The 20,742-nt window shown below is 52.7% G+C and overlaps 2 protein-coding genes across 4 annotated transcripts; one reads left to right on the top strand and one right to left on the bottom strand.

Moving 5' to 3' along the window:
• The first annotated feature begins 499 nt into the window (after positions 1–499).
• TNK1 (tyrosine kinase non receptor 1) lies at positions 500–10,504 on the top strand. 2 transcript variants are annotated; one of them, XM_087825903.1, is made up of 13 exons: positions 500–845; positions 1,025–1,095; positions 1,214–1,405; positions 1,539–1,694; positions 1,810–2,093; positions 2,352–2,625; positions 7,883–7,977; positions 8,157–8,158; positions 8,300–8,477; positions 8,716–8,795; positions 9,170–9,468; positions 9,552–9,647; positions 9,732–10,504. In XM_087825903.1, exons 1-13 carry the CDS (start codon positions 683–685, stop codon positions 9,843–9,845), a joined length of 2,004 nt encoding a protein of 667 aa, XP_087682029.1. In that variant the 5' UTR covers positions 500–682; the 3' UTR covers positions 9,846–10,504. The 2 variants fall into 2 exon arrangements, with proteins under 2 accessions (XP_087682029.1, XP_087682028.1); XM_087825902.1 differs by lacking the exon at positions 8,157–8,158 and having other exon boundaries at positions 653–845; positions 8,319–8,477; positions 9,552–10,504.
• On the bottom strand, positions 10,480–15,308 carry PLSCR3 (phospholipid scramblase 3). 2 transcript variants are annotated; one of them, XM_087825900.1, is made up of 7 exons: positions 15,216–15,308; positions 14,709–14,953; positions 14,574–14,616; positions 14,253–14,473; positions 13,837–13,998; positions 11,381–11,542; positions 10,480–11,207 (listed from the first exon to the last, which is right to left on the bottom strand). In XM_087825900.1, exons 1-7 carry the CDS (start codon positions 15,220–15,222, stop codon positions 11,151–11,153), a joined length of 897 nt encoding a protein of 298 aa, XP_087682026.1. In that variant the 5' UTR covers positions 15,223–15,308; the 3' UTR covers positions 10,480–11,150. The 2 variants fall into 2 exon arrangements, with proteins under 2 accessions (XP_087682026.1, XP_087682027.1); XM_087825901.1 differs by having other exon boundaries at positions 11,381–11,440.
• Positions 15,309–20,742: the final 5,434 nt, after the last annotated feature.

The following is a 20,742-nucleotide window of genomic DNA, read 5'->3' as shown; positions in this document are numbered from 1 at the left end:
TATGTGAGAAGTATGTGGAGTCAGCCTGGGTGTTTGGGGCAGCATACTGGAACGTCTCAGATGGGAGAGGACACGTGTCCTGGTGTCTCAGGCATCTTTTACAGCATATCTGTAGGTCTCAGTGTGTGTGTGTGTGTGTGTTTGGGTGTGGGAGGCAGTGTACCTTTGTGTGTATGTGCACGCATGTGTGTGTACCTACATGCCTGAGGTTCTGAGGTATGGTGTGGTTAGCACATCTAGGCATCTCTAGTATGTATGTGGTAGGTTAACATGTCTCAGGTGTGTAAGAGGTGTCTCAGGTGTACATGAGCTGTGTGCAGTGGTGTGCCTCAGCTCTGAAAGGGCAGTGTCTCTGGGTGTCCTAGGGGTACAGGGGCATCTCAAGAGTGAGCAGGGCAACATACCTGAAGTCTGGTAAAATCTCAGGTGTGACGGAGGGCAGGGTTCTCAGTGGTGAAGGGGGTGGAGGACCTCGGACTCGGGTATGGGGAGCATTCTTCCTGGGCTTTGTGTGTGTGAGTGGCAGGATACCTGTCTCTGATGTCCCTCCTTCTGTACCTGAATGTTTCTGATGGTTGAGGGTGGAGCTGGGGACCACATCCTTGGTGTTTGTCTCAGGTGCCTAGCCTGGGCTCTGTGTCCGGAGGAGAGTGTACCATCCTGAGGAGTTCTTTCTCCAGACATGCTCCCAGAGGCGGGCTCCCTGTGGCTGCTGAGACTACTTCGGGACATCCAGCTGGCCCAGTTTTACCGATCCATACTTGAGGAGCTGAATGTTACCCGGCCAGAGCACTTCGACTTCGTAAGACCTGAGGACCTGGATGGCATTGGCATGGGCCGACCTGGTGAGGGACCCCTATCCGGAGGCACTATCTCTCCTTCCTCAACCTATTAGTTGCTACACCCTCCCATGCCCCTCCCACACCAGCCCTCTTCTTGCCTTTAAATCCCTTGCATCCTGCTCGACCCCCACCCCACCCCCCGCTGCAATACTACCCAGCCTTTTAATTCTGGCCTCCCCCAGCCCAGCGAAGACTGGCTGAAGCTCTGAAGAGGCACCGTTCGGGGCACAAGCCTAAGAACTGGGTCTACAAGGTGTGTGTTTTGGGGTGGGGATGAGAGGTTTAAAGGGCCAGCTTAGTCTGGGGAGTGGGCTGGGCTGAGTGGCAGAGGTATGCAGGGTCCCACATACCTGATTTCCCACCTGTTTCAGATTCTTGGGGGGTTTGCCCCCGAGCAGAAGGAGACCACCCCACCTTCAGACAACCCTCCATGCCTCCCTGAGCCAGAGGGGGGACTCAGGTGTCTGATCCCAGATGGTGCTGTGTGCAGAGGGGAGCTGCTGGGCTCTGGCTGCTTTGGTGTGGTGCACCGAGGGCTGTGGACACTGCCTAGTGGTCAGAGTGTGAGTACTTAGGGAGCCCACTTCATTCTGGGTACCGGGGCCAGCTGCCCCTCCCTCCTGCTGCCCTCTCTGCTCTGGCCCTGGTATAACTGTCCCCTACGGTGCCTGATGGTGCTTCCCCCTACACCCCCAGGTCCCAGTGGCTGTAAAGTCCCTCCGAGTGGCTCCCAAAGGCCCTGTGGGCACAGAGCTGAGGGACTTCCTTCGAGAGGTGTCAGTCATGATGAACTTGGAGCACCCCCATGTGCTGCGTCTGCACGGACTGGTACTGGGCCAGCCTCTCCAGATGGTGAGCAGACCTGACGGTGGCTCCCGGGACAGGCCCGGGCTGAAGTGAGACGGGAGGGTGGGCGGCCAGAATCCCGTGGGGCCTGACCACCGCTCGTAAGGCTGTGCTCCGGCAGGTGATGGAGCTGGCGCCGCTGGGCTCCCTGCACGCGCGCTTGACCGCACCGGCCCCTACACCCCCGCTGCCGGTGGCCCTGCTCTGCCTGTTCCTGCGGCAGTTGGCGGGGGCCATGGCGTACCTCGGGGCTCGCGGGCTGGTGCACCGGGACCTCGCTACACGCAACTTGCTGCTGACTTCACCGCGCACGATCAAGGTGGCCGACTTCGGGCTGGTGCGGCCACTGGGCGGCGCCCGGGGCCATTACATTATGGGCGGGCCCCGCCCCATCCCCTACGCCTGGTGAGTGAGGGCTGGGCCCCCGGAGCTGGTTTGGGAAGCCGGTCCAGAGGGCGACGCTCTGGAGGGCAGTAGCTAGCTCAATAGGAGTGCGGAGGGAACTGGTCCTCTGAGGGAGCCTGGGCCCAGAGGAGCCCGTGGTCTGCAAGGGCTTGGAAAGGAGGATTTCCGAGGGCAGTGGGAGCGCAGGCATGCGTGCTCAGCCGCAGGTGGACGCTCGGAGGGTCACAGATCCAGCCCCCTTCAGCTTCACTTCCGCAGGTGCGCTCCAGAGAGCCTACGACAGGGGGCCTTCTCTTCTGCCTCGGACGTGTGGATGTTTGGGGTGACGCTGTGGGAGATGTTCTCTGGGGGCAAGGAGCCCTGGGCCTGGGTCCCGCCCTACCTCATCCTGCAGCGGCTGGAGAAGGACCACGCTCGGCTGCCTAGGCCTCCTCTCTGCTCCAGGGCCCTCTACACCCTCGCCTTGCGCTGCTGGGCCCTCCACCCTGCTGATCGGCCTAGCTTCTCCTGTCTGGAGGAGCTGATCCAAGAGGTGGGAACCCTTGTATCCCCAGATACACTGTCTCTCTCCCCTCCATTCTTTCTCCCAGGATTCCATGCACAAGACTAACAATACTGACTCCTGGGCTGGCCAGGGCCTGGGACCCCTGTTTGTTCCGGACAGAACTGTCCCTACCTGCAAGGCATTAAGAGCCCTGGGGAGCAGCTTTGGGCTACAGAGATGAAGGCAGAAGGACTGAGGGCTGAAGCTGGGCCAGAGAAGGGGAAGCACAGAGCAGGAAGCAGTAGGTTGAAGTGGATGTCTGACGAGGAGAGGAAAGTTTCAGTGTGGGAGGGGGAAGTACATGTAACGAAGGCGGTGGAGGTGCTCAGGGGCTGCCCACGGAGGGATCTGTAAGGCATGATAAATAACCAGAGCTAAGTAGAGAGCACTTGATCTGTGTAAGATACTGTACTAAGTGCCTTACATGTATCCCTATGCATGTTCACTCATTTAATCCTCACAAAACCCCAACAAGGTCATTGTTATCTTGATTTTACAGACTGGGCAGTTAAGGCACTGACAGTTTAGGTGACTTACCTAAAGGTACATGTAAATAGAGGAGTTAGGATCTGAACCAGTTTATCTGACTTCAGAGCTATTCCCTAAATGACTGCTGTTTTTGGTATTTTTTTTGAAAAATTTAAAAAAGTTTTCATTTACAGTTGACATACAATATTATATTATTTTCAGGTGTACAACCCAGTGATTAGACATTATATAACTTACTAAGTGATCATCCTGATAAATCTTGTACCCATCTGACCCTACACATAGTTATTAGAATATTTAAAAAAATATGTTTCTATTGAGTTTTAGAGAGAGAGGAAGGGAGAGGGTAAGAGATAGAAACATCGACAAGAGAGAAACACCAATCGGCTGCCTCCTGCACACCCTGTACTGGGAAACAAGCCCAAAACCCAGGGATGTTTCCTAACCGGGAATCGAACCAGCAACCTCTTGGTGCATGCACCACTGAGACACACTGGCCAGGCTGGAATATTATTGACTATATTCCCTACTTTACATCCCCATGGCTGTTCTGTTACTACATATTTGTACTTCTTGGTCCCTTCACCTTTTCCACCCATCTCCCCTACTTCCTCTCCCATCTGGCAACAATCAAAATGTTCTCTGTATGTATGAGTCTATTTCTGTTTTTTTTTTAAATTGATTTTTTAGAGAGAGAGGAAGGAAGAGGGAGGGAGAGAGGGAGAGAGGGAGAGAGGGAGAGAGGGAGAGAGGGAGAGAGGGAGAGGGAGAGAGAGAGGGAGAGAGAGGGAGAGAAAGAGAAATATTGATTGGTTACCTCCTGCACTTGCCCTGACTAGGGCTGGGGATCGAACCCAGGTACATGTCCTTGACTGGGAATTGCACCCACTCCCCTCAGTGCCCAGGCCAACACTCTAACCACTGAGCCACATCAGCCAGGGCAACCTTTTCATTTTAATTATTATGTGTCTTGGTTTGGGCCTCTTTGGGTTCATCTTATTTGGGACTCTCTGCAGTTCCTGCACTTGTATGTCTATTTCCTTCACCAGGTTAGGGAAGTTTTCCATCATTATTTTATTTTATTTATTTATTTTTTTATGTTTTAAAGAATAGTTTATTGATTTTAGAGAGAAAGGAAGAAGTGAGAAACATCGAAGCAAGTGCGACCCCCACCCCCCACTGGAGATCAAGCCCAAAACCCAGGCATGTACCCTAACTTGAAATCAAACCAGCAACCTTTTGGTGCACTGGACAGTGCCCAACCGAGCCACACTGGCCAGGGCAATTATTATTTTTTTGAATCCTCACCTGAGGATAATTTCCATTGATTTTTTTTTTTTTCTAGTGAGAGGAAGGGCCCTGGCTGGTGTTCCTCAGTGTTTGGAGCAGCAGCCCCCACACCAAAGGGTCACAGGTTTGATTCCCAGTTAAGGGCACATACCTCGGTTGCAGATTTAATCCCTGGCCCCACCCCAGTCTGGGAGCGGCATGTTCGAGAAACAATCAATTGATGTGTCTCTCTCATCAATATTTTTCTCTTTCTCTCACTCCTCTCTCCCTTTCACTCCCTCTGAAAATCAATGGAAAAAATATCCTCAGTGAGGATTAAAAAAATTTTTTTTTAAAGAGTGACTGACTTAGAGTCACAGCACTCAAAAAAGAGAGAGAGAGAGAACCATCTCTGTGAGAGAAAAACAATGATCAGTTGCCTCCCATATGCGCCCAACCAGGGATCAAATCTGAAACTAGCTTTGTGCCCTGACTGGGGATTGAACCTGCAACCTTTCGATGTGTGGGATGATGCTCCAACCACCTGGGCCAGGGCTCTGTCACTTTTTAAAATAGGTTTTCAATTTCTTGCTCTCTCTCTTCTCCTTCTTGCACCCCCATGATGCAAATGTTAGTACACTTGATGTTGTCCCAGAGGCTCCTGATCTCTCCTCATTTTTTTGGATTTTTTTTTTTCTTTTTGCTGTTCTGATTGAGTGCTTTTTGCTTCTTTATATTCTAAATCGCTGTTTTGTTTCTCAGCTCTATCTACTCTACTATTGATTCCCTGTAAATTATTCTTCATTTCAGTTAGGGTATCTTTCATTTCTGACTGGTTCTTTTTTTAATGTTTTTATTCATTTCAGAGAGAGGAAGGGAGAGGGAAAGAGAGAGATAGAAACATCAATGAGAGAAACATTGATCATCTGCCTTCTACACACCCCCTACTGGAGATTGAGCCTACAACCTGGGCATTTGCCCTGATCAGGAATCGAACTGGTGACCTCCTGTTGCATGGGACGAGACTCAACCAACTAAGCCACACCAGCTTGGCCCCATGTCCCTTTTTTTTTTTTTAAATCCTCATCTGAGGATATTTTTTCCATTGCTTTTCAGAGAGAGTGGAAGGGAGAGAGATAGAAACACATCAATTGGTTGCCTCCCGCATGTGCCCTGACCAGGCCTGGAGATTGAGCCTGCAACTGAGGTATGTGCCCTTGGTCAGAATTGAACCCAGGACTCTTCAGTCTGCAGGCCAATGTTCTAACCACTGAGCCAAACCAGCTAGGGCTGTCCTTTTTTAATGCTGTTGAAGTTCTTTTAAAGCTCATCTACTCTTCCCCTGAGTTCACTGAGCATCCTTATAAAACTGTTTGAATTCTGCCTCTAGTAGATTGCTTGTCCCCATTTTGTTTAGTTATTTTTCTGGAGTTTTGTTCTGTTCTTTCATTTGGGACATGTTTGTTTGTTTCCTCATTTTGGCAGCCTCTCTGTGTTTGTTTCTATGTATTAGGTAGAGCTGCTTTGTCTCCCAGGCTCAGTAAAATGGCCTAATGTAGTACATGTCCTGTAGGGCCAGAGGCACAGCCTCCCCATTCACCCAAGCTGGGCACTCCAGGTGTGCCCACCCCTTCCTGTGGGCTGTGTACACCCTCATGTCGTAATTGAGCCCTGATTTCTGTAGGAGGGATTTACCCAGGCCAACTGGCTGCAAGGACTGACTGCAACCACCATGGAAGATCAGCTGTGCAGGAGCCCACCCCAGGAAAGAGGACTTACTTCAGTGGGGCTCTGGTGTCCACTGAGTCCACTCCTTGAGTGTATCACTTGCAGAGGTGGTTGGGTGGTCCTTCAACATGGTCTGAAGATGTCCGCTGGGTGCACTGGCTCTGGGACCTCCTGGAGGTGCAGGCAAAGATCCGCAGCTGCCTGTGTTCTGCCCAGGGTCACCCAGCATGAGCTACAAAGTGATCTGCAAATGGCTGGTACTTGCGCTAAGCTTAGAGTTGCCCAGGAGAGGCCAAGCTGCAAACCAAGGCCAGCTGCCACTATGTGGGGCCTGGGGCCACTTAGGGAGAGGTATGGGGCATGCCAAGGCGGGATGCTGCTTGTTTGAGAAATGCTGGGAAAGTCTGAAGCATGAGCCAAGATAGGCCATTCATATGGAAAAGCCACTGGAAACAGCTTGGGTAGGCATGAAAGTTGGTGGGGCGAGGTCTCACGGAACCACCAGGGCTGAGCAAACAGTGATAGCCAGGTTGATGGAGACTCAGATAATGGTACCCACCTGCCAGCTCTGTGGGGGAAGGACTCAGAAAAGGAACAATGGCCTCTGTCAGCACTTTTATCTGGGAGAAAGCTGCCCTTCCAGCTCTTTCCCTGATGCCAGACACTTCGGTTCCTCCCTGTATGTCCCTGGTGCTTTCTGAGCTACTGCCCCAGTGCTGGAGCTCTGAGGGAGTGAATCCAAGTAAGTCTGTGCTCACGACCTTTAAGAGGAACTGCCTGGGACTCCAGAAGTCTTCCATCCCACTCAGCCACAATCCCCACTGGTTTTCACAGCACAAGTTAGGGGGACTTCTCTTCTGGGTACTAGAACCCTGGAGTGGGGAGCCTGGGGTGGAGCTGGGACCCCTCGCTCCTCAGAGGAAGACCTCTGCAGCCAAGATATCCCTCCCAATTTTTATCTGCCATACCTGGGTGTGGGACCAGCTCATTCTGCATCTCTACCCCTCCTACCAGTCTCCATGTGACTTCTTTATATCCTTAGTGTAGGACTGCCATTCAGCTAGATTTCAGGCAGTTTTGAATGATAGGATAGTTGTTATGTAGTTTAGTTGTATTTTTGATGTGGTCGTGGAAGAGTGTACTGCATTTACCTATGCTGCCGTATTGACTGGAAGGGTTACACTGTTAAAGGCATTTAGTTTTTACTCTGAGGGCACTTGGGAGTCATGGGAGAATTCTGAGCAGAGAAGGAACAAGACAACTTTACATACTGTATCACTCTGGCTTGGTGCAGGGATGGATTAGAGGGATGATACTGAAGATGGGAAGACCAGGTAGGAGACAATGGCTGTGGAGAAGTGATATGAAGAGTCTGGATGAGGGTCGAGACAGTGGAGCTGAAGAGAAATAGAAACTTTCCAGAGGTGCTTGGGAGGTGGATGTGATGGGCCTGGGTGTGGAATAAAAGTACATAGGATGATGCCCCCCTTGATCTCTCTAGGTAGAGACAGGCCCCCCCTTCTGTTGCTCTCTGACCCCTGGGCTGTGTCCAGCTTGGCATGGGATCCAGGTCTGCCATCTCCACTGGACTACAATTGGGGGACAGGGACAGTCTCAACCTGGGCCCAGGACAGAGGACACACCTGAAATGGGTTTGATTGGTGGGTGCATAAACAAAGAGGAGTCTCCTTTCTTCCCTGCTCCATGATACCCTCTCTCAAGCCACAAGCACAGCCACCCTTTCCTCCTGTCTCTACAGGCCTGGCCTCCTGAGGGGCGTTGTGTGAGGGATGTCACAGAGCCAGGTGCCCTGAAGATGGAGTCTGGTGATCCCATCACTATCATTGAGGGCAGGTGAGGGCCTCATGTTTCCCACGAATCCCCAGGAGGAGGACTCCCTCCCCAACTGTCTGACCCGGCCTCTTTTCTGCTCCTCCCCAACTCCTTCAACCCTGATCCTCTGCTCCATTTCCTCCTCTCCCCACTGGGCCTTGAGAGCTCCACCAATCCTGGCCTCCTGGCTGGAGCCACAGCAGCCCATAGAGCCTTTTTGTGTTAGGGAGAAAAGGGCTTTCCTTCCTCCAGGCAGATGCAGCTCCATGGCACACAGCTTGTGAGCCGAATGCTGGCGGGAGCCCAGCCTCCACTCCCTGCTTGCTCTCACCTCCTTCACCAGCCTCTTCCCACAGCCCCAGCTCCACAACCTGGAAGGGCCAGAATGGTCGCACACTCAAAGTGGGCAGCTTCCCAGCCTCGGCAGTGACGCTGGCAGACTTGAAGGGCTCACCAGCCACCTGTCCAGTCCACAGAGGCTCCCCTCCCCAGGGAGAGCAAAGCCGGGAAAACATAGATGGGTGAGGACCTGAAAGAGTGGGGGACAGAGCTGGGCTGGGGGAACCAAGTTCAGCAACTGCTCTGGAAGGGAAGCTTGGGGAGGGGCCCGGGTGAAGCTGGGAGGCTGGACTTGCCTTCCAGGTGAAGCTTCCACTCTGGGTCTCAGTCAGCCAGGGAGTACCAGAGATTCTTTGGGAAGGAACATTGATATGTGGGTTGGGACTGAGGTGGAAAATGAACTGGATCACTCTCCAGCAGGGTCAGAGTGAAGGCAAAGCTTCGGGAGCTACCTCCAGCACAGTGTCAGAGAAGGAACAAGGCCCTGCAGAGGGTAAAAGGTGGGTATGGGGGGGGAGGTCTGAGATCAAGAACAATCCTCCAGTTCTGCCCCTGCTCTGAATACATATATGATTCTGCATATATGATTTCCCCACATACGACTTCCTTCCCCTACTTCATTCTGCCTGTTGACATCCCATCTGTCATTTAAAATCTGCCTTCTCCACTGAACAGCATCTCCTCCTGCAGCGCCTACACTCCCAGTTCTTTGGGTACTTAGCTGCCTAGGCCCGGTGTCTGTTCTGCACACCTGTCTTATTGTCCCACCTAACACAAGGACCACCTGAAGAGAGCATAAGCAGACAGAGAGTGGGGAGAAGGCAAGGCCCAGCATCTGGGCTTCCTCTCAAGTTGTTTTTTTGTCACTGTGCAGGCATTTCCAAGAGTCTGGAATCTGTTCTGTCCCTGGGCCCCTGCCCCACAGGGGGTGGTTTGAGCCCCCCTGAACTTCGAAAAGCCAGAGATGTGCCCCAGGGACCCCCAGGCCTGCCATCCTGCCCACCCTTTGCCTCCAGCTCTTCTCAGCCCAGCCAGCCCCCCAGGGAACGGCCTTCCTGGCCCAGAAGAGAACCCCTGCACAGTCACCCCTTGGGAGCATCTGGGGCCAGCAAAGCTACTGTTCTCTCTGGAGATCTCTTGTCTGACCCTGAGCTGCAGAAGAGGGTTATGGAGGTGAGGCCCCCCTGAAGTGGCCTGGTGTCCAGAAGGGGCTACAGGCTGGGGTAAGATGCTAAGTGAGGCTTTGTCCCCTGCAGGTGGAGCTGAGCGTACATGGAGTCACCTACCAGGAGTGCCAGGTGGCACTAAGAGCCACTGGAGGAGATGTGGTTTCTGCCATCCAGAACCTTAAGGTAAAGCCAGACCCTTCTCTTGGGTTGCCACCTCTCCTGCCCCTGCCCTCTGGCAGTCAACTGCCCTCCCTCCTGCTTCCACAGGTAGACCAGCTCTTCCACCTGAGCAGCCGGTCCAGAGCTGACTGCCGGCACATCTTGGAGCATTACCAGTGGGACCTCTCAGCAGCCAGTCGCTATGTCCTGGCTCGGCCCTGAGCTCTGCTCCTTTAGACATGGACACCATCATGCACCAAGGGCCTGACCATGGGGGCCAAGCAGAACCAGAACAAGGTCCTGGAAGGGTATACTTTCCCACCTGAAGAGAGCCTGCCATAGGCAGGTATAGGAGGAGTCCAGAGTCAGGCACTGACGAGTGTCTCCTCCTACCCTGCCCCTTGGCCTCTGAGCTGGCTGGGTCATAGAAGGATCTAGTCAACTCTGCCAACCACATTTCCAACCAGGAAGAGGACTTGGAGGAACAGAGCTGCTACACATCATACCTATAGGAAGCTTCTACTTGCTACAGAGAGTGATCAAGTGGCCATACTGAACCATGGGAACAGCCATCCTGAGCTGCCTTCAGCTGCCACACTGAGCCCTGTGGGAATAGCCATGTTGGGTGATGGAAGCAGCCATACTGACTTGGGGCACATGGCCCAAACTGCCTTGGCTTGGGCCGGGGCCATCATGGGGGATGCAAGTTGCTGTCCTGGATGCAAGGACACTTGATCCTGGCAGCATGGATTATGAGATGGGACAGCCCCACCCAACGCAGCTGTCATATTTCCCTTTGTTTCTTCCCACACCAATTATTTCTTCTACCCTCTCCCATTACATATATCTTCTAGTGTCCAAAAAGTTACAAAGTTTATATGAATATAACATACAAAGATGCAGCCTCCTTTGTAGGAACAGGGAAGGAAGGGGTGGTTAAGGCACATGGAGCTGCAGCAAGCACCAGCTGAGGGCAGGGGCCAAGGGAGAGAGGAGGTTGGCACTGGGGCCTAGGCCCTAGAGCTGTTGCTGGGAAGTGGGAATACCCTCTGAGTGCCATGTTCTGAGGCTGAAATAATTGGTCAAGCTAAGGCAGGGAAGGGTGGCCATATCAGCCATCTTTGGTGCTGCTTACCCTTTCCCACCCTAGCTCTGTTGTAAAGCTCCAGAGCCCTGGATTCCAAAGGCCTCACCCAGAGCAGAGGTCCTGGAAGGGGGTGGGAGGAACTGAGTAGGGCAAGTTCGAAAGCCAAAATACCTGTGTGCTGAGGGATTGCTGGAGACAGTGGTGAGAGAGAGCAGGGGAAGGGCTCTCATACATACCCTTCTGTGGGGGCCACAGGTGAAGGAGGCCAGGGGAGTAGGGTAGGGATGGGGGACCATGGCCCCCAGCCTCTTAGACATCCTTGTGTGTCCTCTGCATTGTACATGGAGAAAAGGGTCTGCCTCTGAGGAGGAGCCAGGCCAGGGCAGGTGATCATCTTGAATTCTGGTTGAGGTGATGGTCTCCTCACCCTGAGATGCCGTCTAGCTGGTGATGGCAGAGGGCCCAGTGCCTCCTCTCTTCTCGAAGAACATGTAGTCCTGAGGGGAGGGTACTGTCAACAGGAGATGTGGCTGGGCTGGCCTGGCTCAGCTATCACAACCCAGGTCTGGAACTGCAACCCCCAGAAAGTCTGTTCCTAACCCTTTCCTAGCAGGAGGCCAGGAAATGCACAAAACCCCCAGTGGGAACAAAGGAGGGGCAGCCAACTCACAATGAGGAATGTGGCTCCCAGCAGTACAGCCTTCACTCTCACGTCCAGATCCAGCGGGAACTGCAAGCCAAAGTCATCTGCATCCGTGAGGGCTTCTTGGAGCAGCCCCCCCCACTGCTTGCTGATGCGGCCCACACTGCGGGACTCATCCGGAGTCTTCACCTGTCAGGAGGGGGAGCAGGAAGAAAAGACCCAACTAGGGTGGATGCAGCTGCTCTCACCTGTCTCTAGTCTCACTCCCAGTCACGCTGTGTGAACGATGCTGGCTCTACACTTATAGAATCCTCCTAACAACCTTGGGTTTCCATGTGACTTCTGGGGAAACTGAGTCACCATAGGTCACACTGTGACTACAGTGGTACCTCGGTTTTCGAATATGATCCGTTCTGGAAGGCCGTTCGAGCTCTGAAATGTTAGAAAACCGAGGGATCAACAGCCGACAGCTAGGCCTCAGGATCTTGCACTCAGCGGAAGCCGCGGGGCATGTTCGAAAACCGAAGCGTTTACTTCTGGGTTTATGGCGTTCCTAAACCGAAATGTTCGTCAACCAAGACGTTGGAAAACCGAGGTACCACTGTATATAGCAAAAATCAGGATTCAGACTTAGATCTGTTTCTCTTGAAGGGCTGCACATGACAACTGAACATCAGTGGAGAGAGAAATGGAAGCATAATAGAGTCTAATCTTCTTAGTGTATGGCTGGTTGCTAGGTGTTTTTATTACCAAAGTCCCTGCCACCCACACATGGTGCAGTTTGTGCCCTGTACAAAGTAGCTTGACCAAGAAGGCAAGGGAGACTGAAACCTATCAGCCAACAGGGCTCCTAGGAGGCTGTGTCTGCCCAAAGGGGTGCATTTCCTCTGAAAAGTAGGGAGGGCCCCTGACTAGCACTGTATGCAAGCCTCATCTAGAGGGGATCCAGGCCCTCTCCTGGGGGGACAGGACAGCAGTAAGTAGCCTCTGAGGACCATGCTTTCCACTGGACCCTCTGGGCCCAGCAGCACTAGGCCCTGCTAATGTAGGTGGTAACTCACAGTGACTGGTCCGTTTCATATGCTTGTTCTCCAGTGACTAGAACTAGCATGATTCCCTTCTATGTCCTTCCCATCCCCCTCCCTCACTGTCCTACACCTCTGGGACACTTGATGACCAGTCCCATGCTGGGCAGGGTCTCTCCCAGCCAACCCTGTGGTCCCAAGAGTACAGCCCCAAATATGGACCATTCATAATTATGTAAAAGGGAGACTGGCCCTATGAGAACCCCAGAGTCTACACATTCCCATCCAGAAGTTACCAAATTATATCTTTCCCAACCAGTACCTATCACAGAATCTCCCCTCAGCTGCTAAGGTGACTCAATTTTTAAAAGTAACCTTAGGTAGGACACCTCATCAGATGCCTTGGAAAATCTACTGCATTATAACTATTATTTCTCCCTTATCTGCACAGGTAACTATCCCTTAAAGAATTCAAGGGTCTGGCCCTGGTCAGTGTGGCTCAGTTGGTTGGGCGTCATCCCATGCACTGAAAGGTTGCTGGTTCGATTCCCAGTCAGGACACATGCTTGGGTTTTGGGCTCGATCCCCAGGAGGGGGTGTGCAGGAGGCAGCCAATTGATGTTTTCCTCTCACATTGATGTTTTTTCTCTCTCCCTCGCCCTTCCACTCTCTAAAAATCTTAACAAACAAAAAGAATTCAAGGGTCTGTAAAGTGCTCTGTCTTCTAGAAACTGTCACCACTTGGGTTCTCCAGGCTCCAGGTTGGTGATAGGAATACATGATGTGAAGGATATCACCTGAATTCAGGTTGGAGGGACCATTTGGGCTTCTAGGTTGGCAAGGTAATCCTCAGGATGTTAATCCGTAGTGCTTGCTCCAGGGCCTGAGCTCACAAACTCATGCACAGCAGTCACATGGGTCTAGCCCATGGCAGCAGACTTAATAATCATCTTCACCCTTAGATTGTTTCCCCCCTCAACACGGGGCTGTAGGTAACAATGAGCATTGGCCCTCAAGATAAAACCCTCTTTGTCATGCTTTTATAAGACCATAGAGCCATCCTATTTCTAAATGAAGGAACACTGGGAATGTGGTAGGAGTCACAGTGAATTTGGATTAATGAGCTCAGTGTCTTGACCTCAGTGTTGACCAGTCTGCTTTGTGGAAGCTTCCATCTTGGTTTATGAAGGTCCCAGGAATCTCCCCTGATTCTTTTTTTTTTTTTAATCCTCACCTGAGGATATTTTTTCTATTGCAGAGAGAGTGGAAGGGAGAGAGAGAGATCAATGTGAGAGAGGTACATCGATTGGTTGCCTCCCGCATGCACCCCCGCCAGGGCTGGGGATTGAGCCTGCAACCAGGCCCTTGTCTGGAATCGAACCCCGGGGCCCTTCAGTCCACAGGCCTACGCTGTAGCCACTGAGCCAAATCTGCTAGGGCTCCCTTTATTCTTGATACCTCAAAGTTGGTGTCTGTGCCACAGCCACAGGTCCAGCAGGGCCCTACCACTCGCAGGACTGTATGGCGATCAGCATCTTGAATGGAGAACTTGGGGAGGAAGGGATGCCAGGTCTGTAGCACATGGCCAATGGTGGTGCCCGGTGGAGACTGTACTTCCATCTGGAGTGGAAGGCAGACAGGGTTACTGCTGAGCCAGGGAGCCCTGGCCCAAGCTCTCACCGTTCCAGCTCTGTCACCTGTCCCCCCTCACAAGAACTCCCACCGCCTTTACTGGACCACCTGCCATCCACCTCAGCAGACCTCCAGGCCCCCTGCTCACTCCCACGCCTCACGCGGGTGGGGGATGCCCCATCGTCCTCTGCATCGCCGCCGGCCCCCTACCCCAGCCTCCCCAGCCCATCCCCCCCGCCCACCTCCTGGAGGCCACAGGGGCAGCAGCTGCAGCCACAGTGGAGCGGGCGGAGCAGGCGCAGCACCTCTCGGTCCCCGGGATCCACCAGGCGGACACGAAGGGGCCGGCGGGCCCCGCAGCACAGACGGGCGCAGCAGTTGCTCTCCTCAGCCGCCTGACCCAGGGGCTGCCCAGCCCCTGAGCGCAGTTCATACCGGTTACTTGTGTCCCAGCCTAGGAGCACTGCCAAGGGGCGACACGGGGCTCAGGCACCAGTGCCTGCCCAACAGCCCACTACCTCCGCCCCTGTCACCGGGACCAACCTACTCGTCCTTCCACTCACTTTCCACTCGCTCAGCCTTCTGGTGAATCAAGATCTGATCAATCTGGAAAGAGAGCAGGGGCCGCGCCCACCTCAGCCGGCAGCCCGGAAGCGTCGGTGCCTTCCCGCCGCGGCTCCCTCCCACCTCCCACTCACCTGCACCAAGAACTGGAGACCAGAAGGCACCCCGGGCAGCAGCAAGGGGGCAGCAGGTCCGGAGGCAGGCGCCGGGGCACTGGGGCCGGGCGAGGGGAAGAGGGCGAAGCCGGGAGCAGGGGCAGGCACGTGGGCGAGCACTGGCGCGGGCCCGGGCCCGGGATGCGGCACCTGCTCCGGGTACCCGGCGGTCACAGGGTAGGGAGGAGGGGGCGAAGGGGCGTAGCCTTTGGGGGGCAAGTATCCTGTGGGGGACAGGGGTAGATTAGAAAGGGACCTGTAGCCTCACCCCCTCACCCCTTAGCCCGTGGGGGACCTCGAGGCTGCGGGGGAAATGTGGCGAGAAGAGGCTGAAAAAGATGGGGCGGGGAAGCAGGGCGGCGGCTGCCCGAGAGGAAGGGAGGGCCCCGCCCGGCCAGTCGGAGCACATTCCCGGAGGATGCGTGCGACACCCAGCTCCCAAGTCCGTGGGGGGATAACGGGGACCCCGGCCTTGCGCCCACCTACCTGCCATGGGAAAGGGCTGAAGGTTCGCGGCTCGTCGGCGTACCGGAAGCTTAGTTCTAGAAGTGGAGGCAAGCTCGGGGACAGCCAGACAGACACAGAGACAGACACAGAGACGGACAGGCAAACTCGGAGAGGCAGCTGCGCCAGGCGCCCGCCCAGGGTCTCTTGGCTGGCGCCTCTGACTCGGGGAGAAACCGAAAGCGTCAGCTGGGCAGAGTACCTGGGACCCCGGATTCCCTCTGGGGTTTCAGAACCGCCCCCTCCCTTTGTTCTCCCATTCTCCGCGGAGGCGGCTGTCGGCAGGCGACAGGACAGATGGACCCCCGATCAGACCGACGACCCGACCTCGAGGGAGGTTTCCTGACCCCTCTGCGCCCTCCGCTCACCTGAAGCGCCTGAAACAGTCGGGGTGCCCAGCACCCGGAGGCTCACGAGAGCTAGTGGAGGCGGGCCCCAGATCTGGCCCCGCCCCTCGACGGTCCAGGCCCCGCCCCCCGCCCCGGGAGCAGCGCTTGCGCAGAAAGGATGCCGGCTCCTCTGCGTGGCCGCGGACCCGGGACCGCGGGCTCCGTGCGTGGCGGGCGTCCCCGCCTCTTCCGTTCGCGGAAGGCCGGAGAGGAAGTTCTCCCGGGAGGGCGGCCTGCCGAGACCTCGCTCTGCTGCCCCCGCCAGGTGTGCGGGCGCTGAGTGCTCGGCGCCCCTTCGCAGAAGGCGACGACAGCTGGCACCGCCCGGGCCCCGGGCTCCTCCTCCCAAGGGTGGCTGGGGCCTCGCAGAACACCCTTCACGCTCTCACTCACTGGCCCCTAGGACTAGCTCCTGGCCCCCTTTCTGCTCCCTGGGGCTACCTTGCCGTCTCATCCCTGACGCAGCAGGGACCCACGTGGACACCTTGCAAAGACAGTGCTTATTAAAGGCGCGCCCGGCCACGCAGGTCACAGGCCGCCAAATAGTGTCACTAGTGAGTGTGCAGAAAAGGTTATGTTCAGGGGAACCAGGTGAGGCAGTGCAGTCAGTGGGAAAGGCTTCCCCCCAAAAGAGTCTCTTCCTTTGCGTCCTGAGCAGAGGCCCCAGGTGTGAGGGAGTCCTGTGCCTTGAGGGCCTATAGGCAGAGTGGGAAGAGATGAGCTGAGAGGGCCTGTGGGAGCTGGAACTTGGCCCCAAGGGCAGCAGGGAACCTACTGAAAGGGTTTAAGACCAAATTTAATTAAGGAAAATTTAAGGTCCAATTTTTGTTTTGGAAAAACCATTAAAACTGCGCTGTGGAAAACAATGGGTCATTGGCAGTCGTCTGAGGGAGAGGATGGCTGTGGTCGTGCAGACAGACTAGGCAATACAGAACTTGTTTGGGGGATATGTGGCGGCGAGGAGTCCAGAGGAGTCCAGCGTAACCTCAGGTGCCTGTTGACCAGGCAGATGAAGGAGAAACTCATCAGGATGAACATGGGGAGAAGCTGGTTTGGGGGGCTCTTTTGCTCATATGTCCATGTTCCTCTGAGCTGGTCAACTGCTCCCACAGCGTCAGTCATCATCTGCTTCAGACAAGGGCTTGACCTCTCCCCTGGTATCCCTTCGTGCCTCAGATTCTACATGGCCCAAACCATGGACCACCCTCTACCAAAATACATAAACATCCAGAAATTCAGTTATTCAACAAAGATTTACTGAGCACTTACTGTATGTCAGATAGTGTTTAAGGTGATAGAAATATGTACCAGTCAAAAACAATTAACAAAAATTCCTGATCCCCTGTGGTTTACATTCTAGTGAAGAAGAGACAGATAATGTCAGATGGTGACAAGTGCTATGAAGAAAAATGGAGCAGAATAAGGAGGCTAGAGAGTGGTGGGCAGGGGTTGCAATTTTAAAGAGGGCGGACTAGGAAGGCATCACCAAGAAGGTGATAGGTGAGCAAATACCTAAAGGAGGTCAAGGACTGAGCCATGCAGACTTCTAAGTGAAGAGTGTCTCACAGGCCACCGTGGCTCAGCTGTTGAGCACGGACCTGTGATCCAGGAGATCTCCATTCGATTCCCGGTCAGGGCACAGGCCTGGTTGCAGGCTCGATCCCCAGTGGGGGGCGTGCAGGAGGCAGCTGATCAATGACGACTCTCTCATGATTGATGTTTCTATCTCTCTCTCTCCCTCTCCCTCCCTCTCTCTGAAATCAATAAAGACATATAAAAAAAATTTTTTTAAAGAAGTGTTTCAAGTATAGGCAACAGAGCAAGGCCTTCAAGGCAGAAGTGTGCCTTAATTGTTCAGTGAACAAAAAGATTAGTGTTCCTGGACTAGACTGAATGAGAGGGAGGTAAGAGAGGTCACAAGAGACCAGATCACATACAGTCTTGTAGACCACTGGATTATACTCAGAGAGATGGGAAGTGCTGGACAGAGAAGAGACATGAGACTCACATACTGAAATAATGACCACAAGTTAGAATCAGTTGGGGTGCTTTAAAAAATACGTCTGCCTGGGCCCCACTTCACAACTAAATTAGAAAATCTGGAGTTGCAGACATAAGAACTTTTTGTTGTTGTTAATCCTCACCTGAGGATATTTTTCTATTGATTTTATTCTATTTTTTATTATTTTTTTTTTTTAGAGAATGGAAGGGAGGGAGGGAAGAGAGAGAGAGAGAGAGATCAATGCAAGAGAGACACATCGACTGGTTGCCTCCTGCACATGCCCAGATCAGGGCCAGGAATTGAACCTGCAACCCTTAGGTGCACAGGCCAATGCTCTAACCCCTGAGCCACACCGGCCAGGGCCATAAGAACTTTGTGAGAATTCCTCAGCAGGCTTTGATGTGCAGCTAAGGCTGAGGACTACTATGTTAGAAAGACCTCTCTTTCTGTCTCTCTCTGCTTTGTCCACAGTAGGCTGTAGGTAGGCAAGGGCAGAAGGAAATTCTTGCATAAAACTAGGCGAGATTTTATGGTGGCTTGGATCAGGGGCCAGAGTGGTAGCAGTGCAGGTGGGGGAAATGGTCAGATTCCAGTTACATATTTGAGCCAGCGGGACTTGATGAGTGCTTGGATATAGGATGTGAGGAAAAGGGAAGTCAAAGTTGACTCAGGCTTGGCCCAGGAGACCCTTCACAGTGTGAGCTCCACACTTACTATTTTGCCTTTTCCTGCTTCCCACTCCATCCCGAGCTCCAGGCACTCCTGTTCTCCCTCTTGTTTAGTTACCAGTATGATCTTGTCCCCTTTTTTTCTGGTGAACTATGCATGCTGAAAACCCAGCAGGCAGACCGAAGTCTTACCAATCTGAAAGGCAAAGCAAGCCCGCCTGTTTCTACTTGTAACACTGAACACATTGTATCAAATTATGTTTTAAATGGTCTGTCTTCACTGTTGAAATCTACATTTCTCGGTATGTACAAGAAGGAAAGAATTTAGCTCTTGGAATTGAACAGAAGAGAGTTTGAATCACAGCTTACCCAGGTCCTCCTATGATACAGAACAAGTTACTGTACCTCTCTTAGCTTTCCACTAACTCTCAGGACTGTTGAGATACAATGTGTAGTAATAATAGGGACAAATTATCAAGCAGGCCTTATTTATATTGGTTCTCCAAGAGCCCAGCCCACTGGTAGGACCAAAGCTAAATTAGGGATCACATTACATGGAGAGTGTATGTTCCAGAAGCCAAGGTCTGTTCCAGCTGGAGGTTCCCTATAGCCCAGACATTGCCTGAGATGAAGGATGAAGATGCATCAGGAACACTAAACTGGCCCAGCTGGGGTGGCTCAGCGGTTAAGCTTCAACCTATGACCCAGGTGGTCCGGGTTTGATTCCCAGTCAGGGCACATGCCCAGGTTGCCAGCACAATCCCCAGTGGGGGGCACGCAGGAGTCAGCCAATCAATGACTCTCTCATCATTGAAGTTTCTATCTCTCTCTTTCCCTCTCCCTTCCTCTCTCTGAACTCAATAAAGATACCTTGAAGGAAAAACAAAAACAAAACACCACTAAACTGGGAGGTAGGAGCCTGAGGATCCCGTGCTGGCTCTGCCACTGGCGTTGTGGGTCACTCTGGGGCCTACTTTATTCGTCTTTCAATGAAGAAATATTGTGATCCTCTAATACACCTCAAATCATGTCTCTTCCCTGGATATAAATGCTTCAGTGGCTCCCCACTGTCCTCAGAAAATAGGCCAACCCCTTGGCACAGTCTCTCCACCATTTGACCCCTGCTATCCGCATCTTTCACTACTGACCCTCTCATGATCTTCAAGCCAGTCACCAGGAATTCTTTCAGATCTCTAATGCACTGGGCTCTCTTGTTTCGAGGCTGCCTTGAAAGCTCTTGCCTGGCCTGAAACATGCCTCTTTCTCTCATCACCTAACTCCTTCAAGACTCCACTGAACACTCTGCTTCACTGAAGCTGCTACAGGGGTCTGGAGCTCAGTAGAAATTAGGGTGGGAGACAGAAATTCTGGATTTAAAAATATGCAGATCCTAATGAAAGATGTGGAGCTGAATGAGATTACCTAAAAATCCTCAATTAGAGAAATGTTCTGTACTTTTCTGAATGTAAGTGCATACTTCAGAAAAATTAAGTATGCACCTCCAGTATACGATACAGATATGCACTTTCTAAAACATACACAGCCCAGCTGGGCGTGGCTCAACGGCTGAGCATCAACCTAGGATCCAGGAGATCAGGGTTCGATTCCCGGTCTGGGCACGTGCCCGGGTTGCGGGCTGCAGCCGATCCATGACTCTCTTATCATTGATGTTTCTATCTCTCTCCCTTCCTCTCTCTGAAATCAATAAAGATATTTAAAAAATAAATAAAATAAAAATAAAACATACACAAAGGTAGAAATTTAAAAGAATGAAATTAAAGTATGTATACATAGGAGTTCTAACTTTTTTCATTAAAATTTGGAAACCATTTATTTAAATTGCGTAGGGAGAAGCTGGCAAAGTAGCCACAGAGATAGGAAAAACCAGAGTGGTGTCATAGAAGCAACATGATGTGTTTCAAGGACAGTGTGGCCAACTGTGTCAAATGCTGCATAGAGGCTGAGGAAAATGAGATTGAAAATCATCCATTAGATCTGGCAACCAGGAGGTCATAGTGAGTCACGGCATCTTTCCAAGGGCATTTATGTGGAAGAAATGGAAGACTGACCAGAATGGGTTGCAGAGTAAATTTGAGTCCAGACCTCTCTCCTGAGCTCAGATACCTCTGAGCTCCCCACCTGCTTGGCGCCTCCAGTTGGATATCGTCTCTTGGACATTTTGGAAGCAAAACTGACCTTCTGATTTGCCTCCCCCTAATCTGCCCCTCCTTGTTTTTCTCATCTGAGTAATAGCACCTCTATCTAGTCAGGTGTGTAAGCCAGAAATCTCCCTCATTCACTCCTATGTGCAATCCATCAGCAAGTCCTATCATCACTATCTTAAAAACATATTCTGAATTGGATCCTTTTCGCCACCTCTCCCACCCTAAGCCAAGCCACCATCATCATCTCACAGCTGGAACTCTTTGGTGGCCTCCTGACTGGCCCCC

The sequence above is a fragment of the Miniopterus natalensis genome, chromosome 17 (genome assembly GCF_054644295.1).
Source record: "Miniopterus natalensis isolate mMinNat1 chromosome 17, mMinNat1.hap1, whole genome shotgun sequence".
In the NCBI taxonomy this organism is placed as follows: Eukaryota; Metazoa; Chordata; class Mammalia; order Chiroptera; family Miniopteridae; genus Miniopterus; species Miniopterus natalensis.
This window is presented reverse-complemented; position numbering and strand designations above follow the sequence as displayed.